Source organism: Zophobas morio, unplaced genomic scaffold (genome assembly GCF_036711695.1).
Source record: "Zophobas morio isolate AGI-343-1 ecotype UQ-CSIRO unplaced genomic scaffold, CSIRO_AGI_Zmor_V1 ptg000017l, whole genome shotgun sequence".
In the NCBI taxonomy this organism is placed as follows: Eukaryota; Metazoa; Arthropoda; class Insecta; order Coleoptera; family Tenebrionidae; genus Zophobas; species Zophobas morio.
Genome location: NW_026972122.1, coordinates 10468872 through 10493211, shown reverse-complemented (window position 1 = coordinate 10493211; position 24340 = coordinate 10468872). Strand labels below are relative to the sequence as shown.

At 33.6% G+C, this 24340-nt stretch overlaps 1 protein-coding gene across 1 annotated transcript; it reads right to left on the bottom strand.

Moving 5' to 3' along the window:
* Window positions 1-5188: 5188 nt before the first annotated feature.
* Window positions 5189-9736, bottom strand: Serp (serpentine). The gene is made up of 5 exons (XM_064057316.1): window positions 9556-9736; window positions 7685-7830; window positions 7250-7499; window positions 6400-6721; window positions 5189-6343 (listed from the first exon to the last, which is right to left on the bottom strand). Exons 1-5 carry the CDS (start codon window positions 9605-9607, stop codon window positions 5515-5517), a joined length of 1599 nt encoding a protein of 532 aa, XP_063913386.1. The 5' UTR covers window positions 9608-9736; the 3' UTR covers window positions 5189-5514.
* Window positions 9737-24340: the final 14604 nt, after the last annotated feature.

Sequence of the window (24340 nt, the reverse complement as noted above, 5' to 3'; positions counted from 1 at the left end):
AGTATACCAAGATAGTACAAGAACAAAATAAATTGACTGGTTCATTAATTTTTTCAGACACCCTGTAGAAGCAAATCTAATAAATATGAATGAAATGATAAATGATAAATTATAAATTACAAGTAAAAACTGATCATATTCTGCATATTTAAGATAGGATTTATTCAGCAAAATTTTGAGGTGACGTCATCCATTTTTTACGGGAGATGGGCAAATACATTTTGATCAAAAATTTACCATGCTTATGACTTGGATTTATAGATACGGTTCTCAACTAAAAACATGGGTAGATGACAATATGTCCACAAAGAACTATAGACCTACAAAATTTGAAGGACAGAGAGTTTTATGAAGGGATTTAGCTTTCTCTTACACTTTACAAATAATGATAGACTATATCATAAAACCATAAATTCTATGTTCAAAGAATGGGTTGTAAACCAATTGATACCTACCTAATGTTATATGGTCTCCAAATCCCTCAAAGAGTTCTAAAATAGAAGTCATTATGGATAATCACTCCGTAGAATTAGAAAAGCCACTACCAAGTCTTCAAAAAATAGACCTGTAGGAATATTTAACAAAATTCAACATTGCTTTTGATCCAAAATTTACAAAGAAACAGTTATGGGATTTAATTCAACCCATAATTTCACTGGATGTTCCCACGAAATATGAAATCGATAACATTTTGGAACAGCATGGTATTGATATGCTTAAACTTCCACCTTGTCATTGCCAGTACAATGATACCGAACTGACATGGGCACACTACAAACGTTACTACTTATATTATATACTATACAGGCTGTTCATTTTATCTGTTCACGCCGAATTCTGAATAAACAGACGTGGTATTAATATTTACTTATTTGTTTGTCAAACTGAATTGATTTCAATCTGAATTATTTAATCAAAAAATGAGTGTTCCTCAGAGTTCGGTTGTAGGCCCCCTCCTATCCACTTATTCATAAACGCAGAAATTGTAAAAAACTTATAGTGATATAAATTCTCATTTCTGCTTTTGAACGAATCCAATGGAAATTTCTGAAAATAGCAATACATACAGGGAGTTTTTGATTTACACATACAAAAAAATGGGAACGTGTTTTGGTGAGATTTATAGATTTATAAAAGTACATTAACCCCCCACACCTGGTGGTGATTCATCAGTGGTGCCGAAAAAGTGTGTATAGGGGTCGATTATTTCCACATTAGTTTTAATACTGGAAGATCTCTTACTCTCACTAGAGATCTCAAATGTTTTTGTACACGCATTTCAAAAACATCTTGTATATTAGATGGTGTTTACCTACCTAGAGGTTATCCTCAAGAATTACATCTGGACAGATTTAATGTTTTTTCTGCTCACCAGACGTACTGTTATACTGTTATTAAAATAATTACATACCGGAGTTAATAGAATGTCCTACAATACTTTTTAGCCCTCAATTCAAAACAACAAATTCTTGTATTAAACACACTTTCAGCTTTGGCACACCACATACGAATAATGGAATCAGCTTGGCTCTTGTACAAGTGCTTTCAATTATATCAATATTGAGAACAAAATGCATATTTTTAACTACTCACTTAGCCAAAGTTAAAGATCATTAAAATTTCGATTCTCTAGCGTTGCAAAGGAAAAAGTTGGCGTTATCATTTAAAAATCTTTGATGAAGTCATTATGCAAAAGCGTTTAGTTACAAAAAAAAGTCAGAATGAGTTATGTTTGTGGGGAATTTATCAACACTCTGTATAAAATTTTAGCAGCCGTTTTATCGCAATGAGGAGGTGTACCAACTTGTTGACAAATAATGTTTTGCACAACTAAATTATAATATATTTTTGGGAAGTTGTGTAAATCAAAATTAAATTAAGTTTTTTTTTATCCAACATGGTTGCGTAAAATTCTTATTAAACGTTTGTTCTAAGCGAATGTTACTTATTATATTATTTCTGTGTCATTTCCTGGGGAAAGAATAGCGGATTTTCAGGGTCCTACTATTACGGATAAAATTGGTTTCGTTCTTTATTTTTCGAAGATACATTCTCGATTCTTGTAGCGATAGATCTATCATAATTAATATAGGAATATTCCTTAACGCTGAGGTTGGTAACCACTGTCTACAGACTGTTGACAGTCGCAACTATAACTTCAAACTGCTGGATCTTGTCTTTAAAACCTCCCTGTATCTTTGTATTTTTAATCGAACCCATTAGCAACGGAAAAGTTGTGTTACTTCTTTTAGTCACGCAATCTAGAATAATTTTTATGAGTAATATTTGAATAAACAAATAGTATTTCTACTATGAATTTTAAAAAAGATATCACGAGATGGTAGTCCCATTTGAAAAAGTTAACCCATGGGTGTAGCTCGAAAATAGTCGACCTTAGGAGAACGATTTTTAGATGCATCAAACGTGCATCTTCTTTTAAATCCTGTTTTTAACGTCGTCGTCACCGATTTTTTCAAGAAAAATCCCAACACTAGTTTTACCGGTTTATTGACATATGAACTCCCATAAATTATATGGTTAATTTTTAATCAATTTTATTAAAATATTGTTTAAACCAGAATAATCGCGTAATGATGTAAGTTTTTATTTAAATATATTCAAAGCAACTATAATGTAAGTACGTTAGACCACTATAAGAAGTTCGTTTGTATTCCTATCACAAAATGTACATACACTCGATCAGGTTAGTTTAGAATGTCAAGGTTCTTGAGTATTTAAGGCTAAGGGTCAATTATTAATAATATATGCAACAAAATTTTATAGTAGTAGCAGACATTAAAAAATTGGTCCAAAGTTATTCACACGGAACTTTCCTTGAAGTACAAGCGGACAAATGCAGATTCTTCAAATTTTTTTTATAACCCCCAAAAGTTAAAATAATGATATGTGTGGACTGTTAAAGTACAAGTAAAGAAGCATGCTGTGCTTGTGTTTCAAGTGAGTTTTTCTATAACATAATTTTGTGATGACGTCATCAACATTTTAGGAAGGACAGATATATCATCTGACTATTTTTTAATTAATTTTCTATACATATCATCTTCACTATTTTCTTCATACAATAATATACAATTGGGTCATAATGGCACAACAAATTTGTCGACAAGTTCCAAGTACTTACGAAGATTAAATTTGTTGAAGAAAATTACCCCAATTTCTTGGTGAGGATATTTGTTTTTCTGTTTTGCTATTTTTTTTACATTATGATTTGATTTTACTCGCCGAAATTTATAGTTGCACGATTAGAAAAACTGTAGGTTTACCCGGATTATATCGCTTAATGACGTAGTTTTAAATGTTATACAAGATCACTTTGGTGAGATAAATAAAGTCTAAAGTGAACCGAGAAATAAGCCTTGAAAGACTTAGTTTAATGAGTAATTGCTACTCTCACTGTCATATTGACATTTAAGAATCGGTATGACCAATCTCGGGATGATTAAGAGATCAAAAATTATTTATTTTTTCTCTCAGTCTAGAGACCCAAAAAATTTAACAACTTAATACTCTACCATTATAAATTTGTATGGAATATAAAAAAATGTTGAACAGGTATTTAAATGTACATGAAAGAAATTTTATTTTTAATTGACACAGCCATTCTACGTAAGCATTTTTCGACGAAAAGGGTTTTCTATAATGTCAATTATTTCCAATACTGTTACAAAATATTTAATATTACTCTATAGGATAAAAATAATCTGCAGAAAAAGTTAAAACTGTTTATAAATGTAAATGTTGTATTTCCTTACCGTGGAACCGGAAGTGCTAGAATTGTTCCGTAGATTATTGATTTCTCTCTTTATTTCCTATACATTCAGTGATTTTGGAGTAAATTGATTGATCATTTGAGAGTCAACACCCTGTATATAATTTGTTGGCGCCTGTTCACGATTTCTCTGAATATTTAAATTACAAGATGTCTATAGTGAACTTTGAAAACAGACTACGAACAATGCGTGGATTGTTTCCTAACACATACTAGCTTTTACTTTGTTTCTTAAAGCTATATATTTATTAAGAAAGCTTTTTTAAAGATTCATTTAAACAGTCATTCCTACGACTGCTGCTGCAGTCTAGAAAAGTGAAAGTAATAATGGTGAAAGCGATTTAGCAGACCTGTTTCATGACTTCATATGCTACGTACGCATGAGTATAGCAATTTTATTTATTGCTTACCGATCTTAAGATAAACTGAGAAGGAAGACGCATTTTTTGCATATTGTTTGATCGTGCTTATGTTTGACTGAGCTAACTTAAGTTGCCTACGCGGCTAATAAATTATGTGTATGATTTTATGATTTTCTTTCTTTTTTGTGAAACACACCGGTCGTAATTTTCCACGTTATGTAGTAGGTATTTCATTTACGCCTACTGAAATATTAATCTTTACTTCATTACTTAATCATGACTCCACAACAAAGTATTTTAATTAATGTTGTAATTACTTGTTTTTTCTTAATTATAAGTAAACAATTTGTATCTTTGTGCAGGGGTTGTAAATACATACAAATGTTAAAAATTGTCTCGTTATATATTCCGTTGGAAATTTTGAATCAAATCGTTGCACAAACTTAGCAGTGAGTAAATGTTGTTTAGTGGGTATCCAAGTTAACAATTCCTTCTGAGAATCGTTTTGGGTGTCATTTACCGGTAATCTTTTTTAGGAAAATGAAAGTTTACCTACATCTATCGATGCTAGCGTAAAGTTCAATGTCATGTCAAAAGTCATTTAATATATATTGAATATTAATAGGAGCTAGATTGTGGATAGAAGTATTAATTTTATGTAGGAATTTTTTCTTCAATATGTTAATCGCAAACGTAATGATTGCTGTAGGTGTGGTGCTGAGGAAAACGACACTAAATACTTTGCATTTATGGAAAAAACAAGGGTAACTGGAATGCTACCTTGAATTGCTTCTAGTACAAATTAAAATCAGTTTTTTTTTCACCAAATTTTATTTAACGAGGTTTGGGTCAGACGAAGTCTTCTTGCTACATCGAGCTGACCCTGTTTTTTTGCTTGATTTAAAGAAATTGCTACTGTATCGTATAATTTACCATCTCTGCTTGAGTGGTTTTGATGACCGATTTTAACACTTAATTAATGTAATTTAACACTCGATTCATAAATGGGTGAGATAGTTTAAAAGATACAACCGTGTAAGTTTTTATGATTATAGTTTTATTAAAATTTTTACAAAACATAATCATCGTAATTTTACATATACCTACTAGGAGTGTATGTTACATGTTGGTGTAATTCACATTTAGAACGCTATATCGCCATTAGGATATTAAATCGAGAATTAACAGTCTAAACTTATCAAGGTAATGTTTATTACAAAAAATCAACAAATAAATCACGCATACAGTCATTGAGAAATAATAAATATAAGATGGAACAGTAGGATCACTAAAACCCCAGGTAAGAGCCGTTTTGGCAAGGGTAACACTATTTAAAGTCCCTTAATTTGCTAAATGGGTGACTTAGAAGAAACCGTCGCCGGTAGGATCGTTAACCCATGGGTAATTATTGGGGCAACGCACGCAAGTTTGAAGATTGATAGTTTCTCCAGGAACTTCCTTAGACGTAAGTTTGCAAGAATGTGGCACCCAGCAGTTTGGAATTCCTTCAACGACACACTTTTCCCTCCAAGGTTCGAAATTTTTCGATTCACTGATAGTTCTCGGATTCTGTATCCATTGAATGACCTGTGTCATCGTAACGAAATATACATCATTGTGATTGGATAAGATCTCATCCACCCAGTACAAGAAGGCGTCCAAGAACTCGGGGTTGTTCTTCAACCAAGCAGCGTGGAAGTAGAGACCTAGAGGAGCCCTGTTTTCCTCGTAGTGGCGGTCGAAATTGTGATTGAGGAAGTTGTAGAATTGATCTCCGGTCAGAATGTTGGAGCAGGAGTCAACCATAGCACAACCGGGAAGATATTCGTCGTTGGTGGGGTCTTCCCTACGATCCAACTCGTTGAGAACCATTTCCCACACGGCGTGACTTCTAGTGGGGCAACTCTGGAGATTTCCGTGACAACGATGGGGCATTCTAAAGTACATGGTGTAGGGCCACAATGGGGGGTTGCTGAGTGGAGCAGTGATCGTGGAGTCGTACAAGAAGGCCTGTTCTTCCATCATGGTGAACTGATTGTTACCACCTACTCTCAGATAGGGAGCTCGGACGCCTACCACACTGTTGTCCGTGAGATTGGCGAATTTCTCGGCGATGATTCTCATTCCTGCCATTTCCTTGGCCCAGTCGTCGACCGTGGCGTTAGACCAGAAACGTTCGTCGTCGTTGTGCCTGAATCATAATCGAATTAGAAATTACCGCGGAAATCGATAGCTCTAACGACTTACGTGATGGAGTGGACGGCAATCTCGTGACCTTTGCGGTGCATTTCCTGTACGGCAGAATAATTTGTATATTTGTGGGATACGAAATATGTGGCTTTAATGTCACAACCGTTAGGGTTTTTGCGCTTGCCGTTGAATATGTCCTTGTACAACTCGATATTGTTGTTGTTGATGGCGTCATCGAAAGTAATCGTGATCATCTGAGGAACGTCTTTCGATGGAAGATCTCCGGGGATGGTGGTGCCATCCTCCGAGCAGAAACAGTCCGGAAGGACGCAAACAGCTGGATCGCATGGCGGAGCGCGATTCGGATCGTTGTCGATATCTGAAAGGAAGTAAAATGTATCGAGCCGAAGAAAGTAAGAGTACACTTTCATCCGATTACACGTCTTTATTTACAAACATCGCTGGCCAAAAATCGAAGCAATTAACATAATAGTTCTTTAGAAAAAGTGAAACGGGTTTGTAAAGGTTGCGGGTCAATTAAAAAGCGAGTAAAGGGTGATAATGTCGCAACAAGATGTTTGATAGTTGAGAGGCAGCTTTGGCGAGCACCTACATTCTTGTGATGGAAAGTGGGCCGTCAAAGTGGCATGTATTACGGCGCCGCACCCGCCGACGTTGTAGACGTTACATCAAGGACAACGAAAGTTATTTCTTAATATCGACTTTCGCATTAAATGTAACCTCACAAGGTCCCTGGGTTGCAGCTCACCGAGATCTAACTTGTTCCATCACCGTAAACACAGCCATCCATCTGCATTCCAACTCGCGAAAGGGAAAGTCACACACAATTTATTGGCGTTACATGACCCAAGGATGCAACAATACACCTGATGACATTCTAACTTACCGCAACTATTCTCGTCGGATCCGTCCGAGCAGTCTTTCTCTCCGTTACAGAAAAGACCTCTTTCGATACAGTTGCCGTCGCCGCAAGCTAAAGATCCGTCGGGGCAGAGAGGCTCGTCGGTGATCAGCAAAGGCTTGACTTTACGTTCTTTGTTTTTGAGTTTGCAATTCTTGACGGAATCTTTCCAGTCGCAGGTCTGTTTGTCGATGTCGAAATACAAACCTGCCGGACAACGAATGGCTTGAAGACCCTGCAACGAGTGATAAAATCAGTCTTGCTACTGTTTGTTGTGCAAATCTTTAGATGACCTTGTCTGCAAAATTCAATCGAGATTGAAATTCAAGGCGTCGTCCAAAGAAAGGTTGTAGATTTTTTTGCCTCGCTCGAACTTATAATTAAAAGAACAGGAAGTGAATGTTCTTCCAAGTTACTTACAGAAGATGTGCATTGAATGACGTCACGGCAGTTATCTCCTTCTCCTGCCACCAAACGGAACCACTCACCGGCGTCTTTGTCTTTGCATAATTCTGCTTCGAAACTATCTTCCTTTTTCGGTGGTTCTTCAGACTGTTGTGCAAATACTGAAAAGCAGGATATTGAAAAATAGCCAACAGAGTGCAAACTGTTTGTAATTATGTAACTTAATGTCGTGAATATCATTTTAATATACTTAAGGATAGATTCGCTTACGCGCACATAATGAGTTAACCAAGAGAAAGTCAAATTTTCGAGATAGTGTTGCCGATAAAAAGATTTTCTGTCGAGATTGAAATTTACTGCTGTATGTAACAAAAAATATACTCTGAACTTACTCTGAAAAAATCACCATCCAAATATAAAATTGCCCCAAGTCTTGACGTAACGAGATAATTATGTAATATATTGAAAAGTGGAGTGTGGTTTCATGCTCCTATTTTATTTACAACATGCAAAGTCGCGAAATATCAGAAAATTCTTGTTTAACTTTTTTCTTCGAGCCACTGATTCCAGGCAAGGTTAACCACAGAAATTTTTCATTCACCACCTTGTTCGGGATCACATTGTGCTGTGGCAGGAATTTGGGTGGAGCACTCAAGTATTTACTGTTCGACGCGTAATTTACTAAATTCTTAATATGGACCACTCGCAATTCCCTACATATTATATGCTAATCCTCACTATGGGATATGTCAAAGTTGCATAATTTGATTGTTCAAACTGTTAGATTGTCTTCAGAACGTAATAAAGTGATTTTTAACAAAGCTAATGAAAATTCATTTTGATTTGTAAGTAGATGAATGTAGGTCAAACATCAAATAAAATATTTACACTTAGTTTCTATTGTTTCAATTTGAAGAAATTCGTGTTTGGATAGAATGAACATCTAGGTAAAAATTTGCGTCTGAATTTATTCCGTTTGTTAAACTCTACGTTAAGTGCATAATTTACCACATTAGTTAATGACTTGTAATAACGATTATGAAAGTAATGTCGACCTTTTAATAATTACTTACTACATTATCACAAAAAATCTGATAAATTCAGAGTATGCTTGGAATGACAAGTCGACGAATAAATAACTGGATATCTTCTAAAAATCTAGAGAGAAAACTGCAAGGCAATCAACTTTCACGATATCACATATTTTATCACCTACAGGTAAAATTTCTACAATTTGAGCGTCATTCTAAATTTAGCCAAGTATGTATTTTAAGACTCAGGTATCATCACTAACTTGTGACATTAAAATTTTTTTAACGTCGACTAATTTAGTAACAAAACAGTACACTTGGCAAATTTTACGGTTCATTTCGGTCTTCACACCAGTTCAACTTTTTTGGCTTTTCTTTTAATCCAGACGACAACATAATCGTCTTCAAAAACGTTAAGCTTTGTTTTTGACTGCTCATTGAAGTCTCCACCACTTTTACTATTTCCAGCTGCTGTTATTGTTTTATTGTTGCGATATTAATACATTGTAACTAACCAAGCGCGGAGGTGGGGGTTTCAACAGTAATTACTTATTTCTTGTTGTTTATACTTGTTGCACGAGTAACTTAATCCAGTCTTAATAAAATTAGCCGTCGTTTTTTCGAATAAAAACTTGTGATTGCATTTCACTAAAAAGTACGAATTAATGGCAAAAGTTCAAAAACCTGTTTGCCGTATCCATTACCGAAGGCCGTATTAATCTTACGACAAGTGAAAGCAATCGACAAAAATAAATTTCTTCTTCCTGATAATGGCTAGAAGAACGTAGGTACATACGCAGATAATAAAGAGAGTTTTGAAAGTTGAGTCTGTTCCGCTTATAGTTGGGTACTTACCGGTATAGGCACATATCGCAAGTACGAAAAGCGCACCTTGCCTGCGCGCCATCACTATCAAACTAAAGCACTACACCGCTGAACACAATTGACAGACCCTCCGCCTTGTCTCTGACTGCTTATATACTCGGCCTACATCTACGACCCCCATTGGCCGACGTCACTTCAACTACAGCCAGAAGAACATTGGCGGCTCGACTCCGGGATGTTGGCTTTTCTTCGGCGTTTGCTGATCGGTTCTTTCTGCGACCGCCATCGAGATCACAGCCGTTCGGACACAGGCAATTATTTACTAGACACAAGCTGGATTTCTGCAGCGACATTGTTCTGCGTGATTGTGGATATTATTTTCAACGTTTTTAAGTTGTGTAGTTGTTAAAATAGCAGCTGGATAAAATTTTCAAGTCGACGATTTTATTCAAGAATTTATTCATCGATTTTGTGGCAAAGTACGGCAGTATGTTTTATTTTTTCAATGCTTTTTTGGCATTTTTCCAAAATTGTCTTGAGTTCTAGTGGCTAAAAAATTGAAAACATAACCTCGTTGTAGTTTGTAGTAAAGCATTTAATGGTGAAGGATGGAAGAAAATTTAAGAACAAATTATAGTGTAATCAGTAAGTTTCTTTTTATTTATGATCATATTCATGGGGTCGTTGATTTATTTCGGAAAAAGTATCAAAAGGTCAAATCAAAACTGTGAAAAATAACACTTGTAAATTAGCAGCAGAAGGTGTAATATTCAGAATAAACAGACAAATGTGGAAGCTAAAGTTCTTGACAATGAACGTTACTTTTGCTTGAATTTATTTAATCAAATAAGTAGATTTGCGAGCTTCAATGCAAAAAACACTTGATAACACTCCCCTCTATATGGACAAACAAAAGAAGTAAATACTGACGCTCTAAATAATTTTGAGAGCATCAGTAGTAGTGACAATAATACAGCATTAGTTTTTGCTTATCCGCCATTTTGGAGGAAATAAAATTAAAATTAACTACAAATATTTAACGCAAACAGGTTGGTTTTATTAGTGACATTTGCTGAAATGTGACCTGTTTTGGGGTTATGGCTACGTGATTGTGCAGTACTAAAGTTATTATATTTTTGATTAGGGTTAATTTTGGCAAGCGTGATTAGGTGGCATTAAATGATATTTATCCTTAGAAGGAAGCCAAACCGGTCAAAAATGAAATCTTCTTTCTTGCCATTGTTTGCAAAATTTAAGTTAAACAGGTAACTGGATGTAAATCTTTTGCAGCGACCACGAGTGAATTAACTCTATTTTTTTACTTCCTGAGCGGAAGCTACGGAAGTGTTTTAATCGAGTCTATTTGGACTTTTATATTTTCTCGACGTTTCATGACTCCTAAAGTCCTAGAGTAGGAAAAAATAGGTCTCTGGTTTCCGTCTGTCTGTCTGTCTGCCGTCTGTCCGGATTTTTATTAGTCAGATAATCCGAAGCTTGGATCGATTGTTGTCAAATTTTGTATGTGTATCAGGTATATCATGTGGATCGTAAAACGTTAACCAACAATAGGATGACGTCATATCCTACCTTAGTAAATATTATTTAGAAAATAAAATATTCCGTCACATGCGGTTTATGAGTAGGTGTTGAGTTTTTACTCTAGACATCCAGATTTTTGGAAAAAAATCGAAATTTTATAGCATTTTGCAATTTAACTTTGGAATTGCAAAACCGAATGTTCTGAAATCTTGCAAACGTTTTATTTAAGGTTATATAAGCATAGTATATCGTTATTCAAATTTTTTTCGTTTTTGCTCCCCAAAAAGTGATGACGTTATTCTACAATTTTGCCTAATAGATTTTCTTTAAATTTTATGGATTACATACTTCTGCATGTGTGATTTAAGAATCTGTGTTTAATTTTACTCTAGACATCCAAATTTTTGAAAAAAAATTAAAATTTTATTTTAAAGTTTATTTTTGAAATAATAAAACCGAATGCTCTGAAATCTTGCAAAAGTTTGAAGGTTGTAGAATGGATGCTAAATCGCTAATCAGAATTTATTCGTTTGCGGTATCCCAAAAAAATTATGACGTCATCTTACAGTTCTTCCGAATAAATGTTTTTTAAATTTTATAAAATAACATGGTTCTGCATGTGTGATTTATAAACCCGTGTTCAGTTTTACTCTTGACATCCAGATTTTTGAAGAAAACAATCTAAATTAATTATAACAATATTTTACAATTTAACTTGGAAATTGCAAAAACCGAATGCTGCCAAATCTTCTTCTGCGTTGAGGAGACAAAATCAATCAAATTTCATTTTTATGTTACCGCTGTTATAATATGAACGTGCTAATTCTATACATAACTACAAACATAAACAGTCGAAGTTAAGCATGTACTGAGAAATTGAGAATATTTACATTTTTTCCACTTGGTTATCTGATTAAAATATATTTCATATTATCTATGCTGAGGACCGCACCCCTTCTTTGGAATTTGCGTCCCCGCGGCGAGGGTGTTAATTACACCACTGGTTTTTACTTTATACAGGTTACCACAAAACGAAAATCGCAAAATCAAATTTTATATATTTTCTTAAGAAGCGGGATTTGTCGTACTTCTGTTGAAATAAGCTCCGACCAATTTTTTTTTTTGTACTAATAAGTACGGTCTCACTTTCAATAAAACAAAAGACGAATAAAAGTACATGTAGATCTACATTTTAGGAATTTATTCCCTAGGACTTTATACCAACTCAGGTAAAATTACTGAACAATGACTTTGTGATAGGAACAATGTTTATTGGCAGCTACGTATACCTAAGCAACTCAGGATTATAATAATGAATACAATCATTATCGCTTGGATTCTTTTCGGCGTCTTTGACTGTTATAAATTATAATAACAACTGTGGACCTAACAATAGGATTTTAGGTCTTTAATTTTTCGTAAAACATTTTATATTAAATTGAATTAGTTTTTCCGGTGTTTTGATTGTTATAAATATATCGCATTTTTATAGCCTAAAGTGTGTTCATACAAGTCCGGTTCATAGATCCTTTGTTACATTCAGGCAAGCAACTGGAGAGAATATTAGGGCTGTAAATTATCATTATCATAATTTTAAGCGGTTTATTTGTGGTTTCCAGCAACATTTTTGGAAACAGAAAGTCAATTTCACTATTTGGTGGAATCTACTTCTTTGCTTCCAGAGCGTAGGCTAAAAAAGTATTGTAACACAGTCTATCCGACAAATCTTTACTTTCATCTTTCCTCGACGTTGATTGTTAAATTTTATAGGTGTATTAAGAATATCATGTAGATGATAAAACGCCAACCAAAATGTTCCTAATTATCAAAATTTCCAATAGTAAATGTTACTTAAATTTTATAGATAAGATACTTCTGAGTTTTTACCATATACAATAGATCCAGATTTAAACAAAAATTGTATAACAACATTTTGCCATTTAACTTTGAAACTGTTAAACCGAAGGATTGTAAATCGTTAATCAAAATTTGTCGGTTTACCCCCTCCCAAAAAGTGATGATGAAAATTTTGAGAATAAATCCTATCTAAAATATGTAAAATACTATGATTTATACCTGTAATTTATGAATGCATCCATATTTATATAAAGAGTGACTCAAAAAACTTAATGAGGCAATCTGTTTTATTAATCAAATCAAGAACGCTCATCCCGTTGCTCATATTTCAATTGATATATGTGTCCTTGATAAAGAGTTGATGACGTCATCACAAAATTTTGTTATAGAAAACTTCACTTGAAACATAGCATAGCAAGCTACTTTACCCATTCTTTAACAGTCCACACATATCTAGTTAGTTCAAGTTCATCAGCCGACTTCCTACTCTTGTGTTTTCTCGACCCCTGGAGTATGAAGAAATAGGTCTCCGATTTTCGTCTGTCTGTCTGCTTGTCCGCCGTCTGTGGCGATTTTTGTTAGGCAGATGATCTTCGAAACTACTGGACCGATTGTTGGCAAATTTTGTATGTATATAGTAAAACTTAACCAAAATTTGTCTGATCACCCCCACCAAAAATGTGATGGCATCTCCTCAAAAGTTTTCAAAGTAAGTTGGGTTTAAGTTTTATAAAATAACATACTCCTGTACTCGTTATTTATGAATCCGTTTTCAGATTTTACCCAAGGCATGCCAATTTTCACAAAAAAATCGAAATTCAACGGCAATTGTTTATTATACGAGGGAAATGTGCGGCTTCGAGTCTTGATGGGGTTTTTGTTTTTTGCAGTGTTACTGCTATTATCTATTATATTTTATTGATCAAATCTCTAGAACGGTACACCCCAGTGTTTTATTATTAGTATTACATTGCACGTGTCCTTGCTGAAATAATGTATTTATTTCAGCAATACAAAAAAGCATAGTCTTGGCTTTATCATACTTATCATTCAGATTTTTCGAGCAATTATTAATTCGGTTCCTATCATGGGTTGACGATATGGACACATCACAGTTCCAATTCCAGAAATATAAACTACGTGTGTGTTTTCCTAACATTATAGTGCTTTGGAATGCTAAACAGTGGCGAGGTGTGGATGATTAAAGTACGATAATGATAATGAATTCAGAAAAACCAGAAACTCTAAAAATATATAAATCGGGTGTCAAAACAAAAATTTCACTAATATACACTAATGGGTGTAACAGACTAATACTTAGACATTATGGATTTTTATAAATATGTCTAACTATTTTTTAATAAGTTTGGGCTCTGTTGTCAATATATTTTCAGAATGCAATATTTTCATTATTAACAAACTTACTGTTATAACTTATAAAATTTTAAATAAAATTTGTCTTTTTTTTTAGTTTATTATCATATATTTTTTAAATGCCTGGTACATTGTTTTGTTGGAAATGAGATACAGTAAATCGAAGCTTCTAGCAGCTTCTACAACACAAGCTTCTTTTTACTGTGTCTCATTTCCAACATAAAAGTCGACTCTGTGTCTGGTGCGATTTCTAGAGTCATATAAGCTGAAAATAGTGTTGAAAATTAAGTTTCGAAATTTTAATAACACATTCATAATTAAAGATACGTGATGCAAACATTCTACTAAAATGAAAAAGAAAAGATGATCATAAGCAGTTTTTGACAGAACTAGCCTTGCGTTATATAAAGAAAGTTCTGGACAGATAATATTTTAAATTTCACAATAATAAATTTGTTACTAATGGATATACACATTACATTCTGAAAATGTGTTGAACAATCAATCATTAAAAAATCTGAAATTGGTTAAGATTCGCTGCGACGGTCGACGCGCTATCCCACACCTTCCCGTAAGTCGAGCTAATTCTTAAACAAACTGTGAGCTAATGATCTTGAAATGGCTGAAACACAGCTAAGTACCATCCGGATTAAAGCAGCTTTAAACAAAAACAACGTATTGAAATCGATTTTGGGAGCTACGGTGTCAAAGAACAACACCCAGCCAGACAAAGCTTCAAAGTTGGATCACCCCTATTTTTGCGTCTGGGGTTAAAAAGGAAAAAATAATTTACCCAAGTACAAAAAAGCTCCTTGAAAGGAAATGGATCTCTAGTTATATAAAAATCAATTTTATTATGTCTGGAAAGAAACTTTGTTTTGCAGCTTTTTGTTATTTACTTAATTTACTTCTTGTGCACATAGTACATACATCTGAACGCTTAGAAGAAAGATCTTTCGCACATAAAAATTGAAGCATATTAAGAAATACTTATTTTTGCAATAAATATGAGCTTCCGAATAGTCACCTTTGTTGTTTTAACCTTATTTATGAAAATAAAAAATTCAGAATCGATATTCAAAATTATTATCCTTTCATCTTGTCACCAAGGCAACGACGACCAGGCAGTCGCGCTCTAGTCGCCGGCTAAACATGACGGTATTTTCTTTAACAACATTCGTAATCTACTTTGGATTTATTGGGCACTAGGTCACTGTATCTTGTTACGCAGTGGTGAGGCTGGAGCTATTAATAGTGTGTATTTTGCTTACGTTTACTTATCAAAACCGTCGAGGGTAATTACTTGATTAAAATTAGCAGACCAATTTTCAGTGGTTTCAGTCTTTTCATTATAGCAGAACAATCACACAAAATTAGATGGTCTAAAATTATTTGGACAGAACTTCACTTGTACTTCCAGGAGACCCAAACAAATCCATTTTCTTAAACAAATTATAAAATTGTATTCTGTAAATTTCACTGTGATGACGTCATCAATTTTTTAGTTGGTATACATTAGTTTGAATAGGTATAATGTAATAATAATAATAGTAATGTGTTTGCAGAATTTTAGGCAAATGAGGCACACTGTTTTTTAATTATTAATCAATAAAATAAACTGTTTCATTTATTTATAAATTGTTTGAGACATCCTGTAGAAGCAGTTCTAAATATGTGGGTGCATTGATAAACCACAGGGTATGACACAATATTTTGCAGAGTACGAAAATATATATGGTAACTAAAAATGTGATGACGTCATAGATAGATTAAAACAGATGAAAAATTAGTTACGGTTGTCAGATTCATTCTGAACAATTTTTAAGTTTTTTATATTATTATGGAATGGAAAACTACATGAAGACATGAAATTTCGACATTATTTTGAATAATGTAAGTCCGTCATGTACCCAACACCAAATGGTGAATCAAAGCATGGCCAAAAATTTAAAAGAGAAATTAAACTTTGAAGGCCTATATCTTCCAGATTTGGGCCCCAGAATTTATAAAATATTTTTTTTTCTCAATGAACAGTCCGCACTAACCTGTCACAGTGTTAGTGCACCATTTTTGCATTACCGTGTATAGTAACATACTTCTACACCTGTAATTTATGAATGTGCCTTTATTTTTTACAGTCAGATTTTTGTAAAAAAAATTAAAATTATATAAAACATTTTACAATTTAATTTAGAAAGTGCAAGATAGAATGCTCTGAAATCGTGCCAACGTGTTAAGGTTACTGTAAAAAACGGTAGTCGTGAATCAAAATTTATCTGTTTATCCCAAACAAAAACTTTATACATACGTCATCTCAAAACTTTGTGCATAGATTCTGTTTGAAAAATTATGTATAGAATACAATATTATTAGTACTCTACATATCTAAATAGGTAACATGCTACAATTTTATTACGAAAAACTCATTTGAAACATACGCACAACATTATTCTTTACATCTAGTTTTACAATACGCACGTATCTTTATTTTAAATTATAGGTTTTAATATTATAAACAAACAAAATTCCAAAATCCAAATAAATTTTATATATACTCAAATCTTTTTTGTTGACCATTTACACTTAGCAAGCATGTGAACTACATTTGGTTAGACAATATACTGTTCTTGTATATATTTATTTTTCAATACGTTGCTAAAACCTTGAAAACGTCTCATTTTTCCGTTTTTGTTTTGTTTCATTTTGTCCGCATATTTATAGATATTCTGGTGAGCGTTCAGCTAACACATTTTTCATATAAAACTTATTTGTTGTACATATTTGCAAAGCAAATAAAATATCACTTGAAAATTGACCTAGAATTTATATTTATTTCCTTTCCGCTATTTTTTCTGCAAAATTTGTGATTCAAACTAACTTGTATACCTTGCATTTAGAAAATAACAGCCACTTTCTTCGCTGACATAGCAAGGTATTCATGAATCAGTGCGAATTATTGAAGTGCAGAAGAAAATATTTAAAATGTTACATTTTCCGGAAGTTACGCTAGCAGAAAAAACTTTGTTTACAACATTTTCGGAAAGTTTGTTTTCCATACTCACTTTCACTTGTTTTGCACTTGTGTGGGAAAGACCGGCTTCCCGACCCTTAGGGAAAATAACTCGATACGTTTCTAGTGTACTTACTTCTACTTCTGGCTTATAAAACAACAGATTAGACAGCGAAAAGTATTCAGAATTTCGAAATGTAAATGAAAATCGTTGCATTGAAAGCAGATAACGGGTGTTCAATTAAAAAGTCATCAAGGCGGCGTTGATTTTTTGATAGAAGTAAACGTAGAGAAAAGCGCATGTGTTTTATTAATTCATATCACTTTCTACAACTGATATTTCCGCTTTTTCAGCTGTCATAGATTAAATTTTAGGTTAATTGTAGACATACTTCACAGTGTCTACAAAAAATTAAAGCCAACTTGATGACTTCTTTAATTGGACACCCGAATTAATAACTTTACATAAAAAAAGTCAATAAAATGTAAGTTTATGTACAGATATTTTTACTTTTAACTGGACCATTTTTTTGTGTTTCAATAAATAGCTAAAACAAGTTGAGAGGGATTTGTTTTGCTATTTGTTTAAGATCAAATAAACAAATAATAATTTGTCCGCATACACAATATTTTAAATAAACTGTTCATAATTAAACTTCATTTAAAAATGCAAAACTAGCCATTTTGTAAATTTGAAAAAAATATTCTTACTCAAGGACAGAAACTTTTTGAAAAAGATAACATCATTAACATAATTATAACTGTAATATTCATGACTTTAATAATTAGTTTCCATTTCCAAAATTAACTGTTTAGCATATCGAAAACGGAAACAGGAGACCAAGTTTTCAAACGCTAGAAGCCATGAAACGTTGAGCAAACATGAAATTAGCCATTCGTCAAATATCCCTTTTGCACTACTTTTCTAGCTTACTCTCGGGAAGTAATAAATTCATTTCCAAGTGCCCAAAGCCCTGGGTTACCTTGTATAATTGTTGCAATTTATTTTAAATAAAAACGATCAACCGGTATATTCTTGCACACCACCTTCGTTGTTCTGGTTCGAACTGGACGTGCGAACTCTTCAACTGGAATGTTCTCTGTCCGCTTCTTGAATAATTTTTTGAGTAGTCTGCAATAAAAAAAAGGAGAACATGGATAAAAAGATCATAACAATTCACAGTTTCACCTAAGTTAGACTACGTTTTATTATGTTGTAACTTTTTATTTTGGGCAGACCTTCCATCTTTAGCAAAATAAATGCGGGCTTGTATTTTATTTATTCTTTTAGTTTGGTGTTTATTATTATTACTGTTTTCATTTTTAAAACAATGACTAAACGCATAGAACAGTTAATATTGTTTTACTTGAAGACTTGGATTTTTGTATATCCAAATTCTGAAGGGTTTTTAGAAATTTATTTGCTGCAGTAATTTAGCAGCACTGTCCCTCATATGTATATGTTTCACTGTAACTTCCTTCTACTTCTGTTCATTTATATGTATATTAAAAGTTCTATCCTGGAGGCTACCAACAAGGTCATTGACAGCGGGAAATGCGGACAGTACATAAACCCTTTCTTTAAAAAAATGTTTAAACGAGTTCCAAATAGAGCTCTCTTATTTCATGACCTCTATATGAGCAAGGGTTTCCTGACACGTGAATATTTTTTAACAAATATATTTCGAGGAAAACTTCTATAAAATGAGAATATTTTTCTATTATTATGGTTACTAATGGTTAGCTCTCAAAAAGTATTTTAACAGATAATTAGATTTACAACTTCTGATGCTCGTGCTCGTGTCAATTATTGGAATTTATGCTTTATTGCATTTACAATAGTCACGTAAAGTTTACCACTATGTAGATTTATATCGGGTAAGCAATATAATATGTAATCGAGTCATCCTTGGAAGGGATTTAGCAGTCGGTGATTAAACCACACTGCTAAATGTCAAAAAATTACAAATATATCAGCAAAAATGGCGAACACTTTTTAATATTTTTAATAAAATAAGTGTGAACTTAACAAGGAAAACTGGTACAAGATTAATTAATTTCGTTATCTTGAACTCAATTAAATTACAATATCGATCACGTGCCTCAACATCTCTGCATTAATGATTATGTCTTTAATGTCTTCTGTTATTCTCAGCCTTGATTCCTCCAAATTACTGACAGATGTTCGATAAATCGTGTTTTTTAATTAGGGCCACAAAAAACCGTCTGGGGTAAGATCACAAGACCTCGGGGGTAGATGTTTTCTGCATTTCGACTAATGGTCGGGTTGCAAAAAAAAAATCGGGACGACTGCTATTGTGCTTCTAGCCGAATGAGCTGTAGTCCCATTTTGTTGAAAATTGTGGTTTCACCACAATAGTGAATAATCTTCAAATGTTTGAGTTTCTTCAACATTAACAATACGCCATACCTCAATGAACTTTAGAATGCCAGGAATGTATGGACAAAATTAACAAAGTTGGAGAAACAATTAGACCAATAGTATCCTTCATAGACACACCAGCACAGGTTATGTGTAAATGAATGGTATATAAGGATCGAAAAAGAAGTAACACAATTTAAACAACCCTAATGCAAACTCAATCATGATATCGTTTGACGTTACGCTAGAAATATTTTCTAACATACAAAAAGGCGACGCACTAAAAATACGAAAAGACCACATAGAGGAAAGCACAATGGAATCACATGGTAGAAAACTTAAATAAAATATTAAAATTGCTAATGGAATTCTTTACAGAAGACGAAATAAACCTATTCCGATCAGCAAATCCTTCATAGACAAAAACATATGGTTACGAAAGAAACCCATACGTTGCCCCGGTACGACGCGTATGGGTTCTAGTATGTACGGCGATGATGACTCATCGGATAGCGTTCGCTAAAGAAAAACCTCAAATTGTTGTACATAATTTGAGCTACTAAGAAATACATTGTTGAGTTTAACCCACGCCGATTTCTATTCGCCGATCAACGTAACAATATGATTTACCATAGAAATAGAAAAATTGGTCTAAAGAGTTTAGACAGTACTTCCCTCGCTGTCGGAAACGTGACGACTGCATGCCTATTATGTTTTTTTTTCGCAGTGGATTTCAAAGAATTCGGTTTTGTAGTTCCTGAGTAAATCAATAAAATAAATTTATGCATTCATTAATTTTTTTGAGTCACCCTGTATATGCAAATCCAAAAAAAATCAATGGAGTGATAAATCACAAGTACAGACTCATCATATTTTGTACAGTTTAGATAGGATTTATTCGGCAAACTTTCGAGCTGACGTCATCAATTTTTTGGAGGGGATAAGCAAATATATTTTGACTAAACATTTATTATGCTCTTTATAACCTTAAAACATCTGCAAGATTTCAAAACATTCGGTTTTGTAGTTCCTGATTAAATCAATAAAATATATTTACGCATTCATTAATTTTTTTGAGTCACCCTGTATATGCAAATCCAAAAAATATGAATGGAGTGATAAATTACAAGTACAGACTCATCATATTTTTACAGTTTAGATAGGATTTATTCGGCAAACTTTCGAGCTGACGTCATTAATTTTTTGGAGGGGATAAGCAAATATATTTTGACTAAAGATTTATGATGCTTAAATGACTCCTTAAAACATCAACATTTCAAAGCATTCTGGTTAGCAGATTAAAAATTAAATTTCAAAATGTTGTTTTATAATTTTGATTTTTTTTCCAAAAATCTGGACGTTTCGGGTGAAAAGTCGATTCAGAGTTGTAAACTACATGTGTAGGACTATGTTATTTTATACAATTGAAAACCCATTTACTATGTACAATTTTGAAGTGACGTCATCGCATTAGTGGTGGGGATGATTAGACAAATTTTGGTTAGCGTTTTACCATCTACATGATATTCTTAATATAAGTAAAAAATTTCACAACAATCGGTCGAGTACTTTCGGAGATTATCTGTCTAATAAAATCCGGGACAACAGACGGACAGACGGACGGACAGACGGACGGACAGACGGACGGACAGACGGACGGACAGACGGACGGACAGACGGACGGACAGACAGACGGAAATGGGAGACCTATTTCTTCGTCTTCTAGGGGTCATGAAAGATCGAGAAAACGTAAAAGTAGAGAGTCGGCCGACGGACTCGATTACAATACTTCCTTTGCTTACGCTCGGGAAGTAAAAAGATAAAAACATCAATTTCTTAGACTTTAAATAGAAAGAACGGACTTTTCGAAACCGGAATCTACAGAAAACTAACAACAACGGACACTACAATACATGTGACGTCGAACTATCCTGAATAACACAAAAGACATAAACCAATATGACAACGAAATAAACATGATCATCTAGATTACAGCTAATTACCGATATGACCAAAAATTCCTAGAAAGATGCAAGGCAAAAATAATAAATTTAAGCTAGTAGAAAGAACGAATAAAGAAGAAACAGACAGGAAAAAAGAAGACAAAACTACAAAAAATTGCACTATTATACACTTACATATACAGGTCGTTAGAATGTATGGAAGCGCTTAAATACCTTGAGAACCAATTGTACAAACCAACTGAAATTAGCTATAGGGGTAGTTGCGCTCTAATTATTATTCGTCAAGAAATTCGATTCAATTAACCCCGAAATGTTGTTGCAAAAACTGAGAGCTATCGGCTTTTCAAATACCTTGCTGTCACTATGTAAGGATTATCTTACAGATAGCAGACAATACGTATGTTACAATGGTTTTCAGTCACAGAAATATAGGGTCAAATCAGGGGTTCCTCAAGGGAGCAATTTGGGTCCGCTTCTTTTCTTAATAATAATAGTAACATTCTTTAACGATTTCTCAAAACTAGCGCCGTAAAATGTTATTGTTTGCAGACGACATCAAAATATTCAGCAAGATTGACACTATTGGTGATGCAAAAAATATAAAAGAAGATATTAACAAAATTTTAGGACTACTGTTTCTGCAATGGGCTACAAACGACGTTTTCAAGGAAGACTAACAACATAATATGTGATTAGATAATCAACAATAATGTTATCAATCGTTGCGGTAGCATAAAAGATTTAGGGGTGAATTTTGATCCAGGATTATCTTTTTCGGAACATATCAACAACATCATAAATAAAGCATCTAAGATGATGGGTTTCGTCATTAGAAATTCCAGGGAATTTTGAAACATAGATTGCATTAAGATATTGTGTTCACGCATATTGAAAATTTAGAAAGAATACAACGACGATATTTGAAATACCTTGTATACAAAATTGATAATGTTTATCCACGAAGAGGTACTTCACGTACAGCTCTACTAGAAAGGTTTGGTGTTCTTTCGCTTCAACTAAGACGACAATTATCTTCAGTTAGTTTCTTATACGAGTGTTCGCACAGTAACATTAACAGTGATGAAATTGTTGAGAAAATTAAATAGAGAATTCCACAGCATGATCCGCGCCAGAAAACACTTTCCAGTTATCGCACTCAAGAACTACTACAAAAGATGCTCAAGCTACTACTGCTCTTCCTGGTAGAAAAAATATACCTCAGAATTTAAATTCCCATTAATAAAAAAGAAACAATTACATGGTAACAAATAATACTGCACCAAACATTCAGTTTCTCTGGACGCTGTGGATTTGCTCCATCCAGTATGGATGCAGTTGTGTCTGTTCACATGACCATTTAAACAAAATGTAGATTCGTCAGAAAACAAAATCCTGTTGATAAAATTTCCGTCTTGTATTCTATTCATAATAATTTCGCTAAATTCGACTTTACGACCAAAATCGTCTTTGTTTGAAACTTTTCCTTTTTCATTATTGTTTGAATTGATTTTCTGCTAACATTGTTGTGATTCAGCGCTAATTGTTGCACTGACGTTTTGGGATTTTCTGTTGCGTCTAAGAGGACATTAAGGGCATTTTCATCATTTGTAGCAGTTTTTGGCCTGTCAGGTTTTGGACGTTCTTTAACAATTCCAGTTTAATTAAATTTTCGTAGGGTTTTTGGAACCGTCGACGTGAAAAGTGTTACTACATGAGCAAAATTTCGTTTTTTGTCACGGTAACCGATAACCATTAATAATTCTATGAGCTCAGTTCATTTTTGCAAGAAAGACCTTGCATGTCAAATTAAAATTATTTTCAAAGGTAACTATGCCATCTTTCTTTTTTACTTCCCGAGCGTAAGCAAAGGAAGTATTGTAATCGAGTCCGTCGGCCGACTCTCTGCTTTTACGTTTTCTCGATCTTTCATGACCCCTAGAAGACGAAGAAATAGGTCTCCCATTTCCGTCTGTCTGTCCGTCCGTCTGTCCGTCCGTCTGTCCGTCTGTCCGTCCGTCTGTCCGTCCGTCTGTCCGTCTGTCCGTCCGTCTGTCCGTCTGCCGTCCCGGATTTTTATTAGACAGATAATCTCCGAAAGTACTGGACCGATTGTTGTGAAATTTTGTACTTATATTAGGAATATCATGTAGATGGTAAAACGCTAACCAAAATTTGTCTAATCATCCCCACCACTAATGCGATGACGTCACTTCAAAATTGTACATAGTAAATAGGTCTTAAATTGTATAAAATAACATAGTCCTACACATGTAGTTTACGACTCCGAATTCAGTTTTTACCCGAAACGTCCAGATTTTTGGAAAAAAAATCAAAATTATGAAACAACATTTTGCAATTTAATTTTGAATCTGCTAACCCGAATGTTTTGAAATGTTGCAGATGTTTTAAGGCTCTAAAGAGCATCATAAATCTTTAGTCAAAATATATTTGGTTATCCCCTCCAAAAACTTGATGACGTCAGCTCAAAAGTTTGCCAAATAAATCCTATCTAAACTGTACAAAATATGATGCGTCTGTGCTTGTGATATATCACTCCATTCATATTTTTTGGATTTGCATATACAGGGTGACTCAAAAAAATTAATGAATGCGCAAAATTTATTTTACTGATTTACTCATTAACTACAAAACCGAATGCTTCGAAATCTTGAAGATGTTTTAAGGTTA

Coding starts and splice junctions, on each gene's coding strand:
- Serp (XM_064057316.1), bottom strand. CDS start 9,607: ATGGCGCGCAGGCAAGGTGCGCTTTTCGTACTTGCGATATGTGCCTAT. Junction 6,722..7,249: donor ATCCGACGAGAATAGTTGCG/GTAAGTTAGAAT, acceptor ACTTCCTTTCAG/ATATCGACAACGATCCGAAT. Junction 6,344..6,399: donor ATTGCCGTCCACTCCATCAC/GTAAGTCGTTAG, acceptor ATTATGATTCAG/GCACAACGACGACGAACGTT.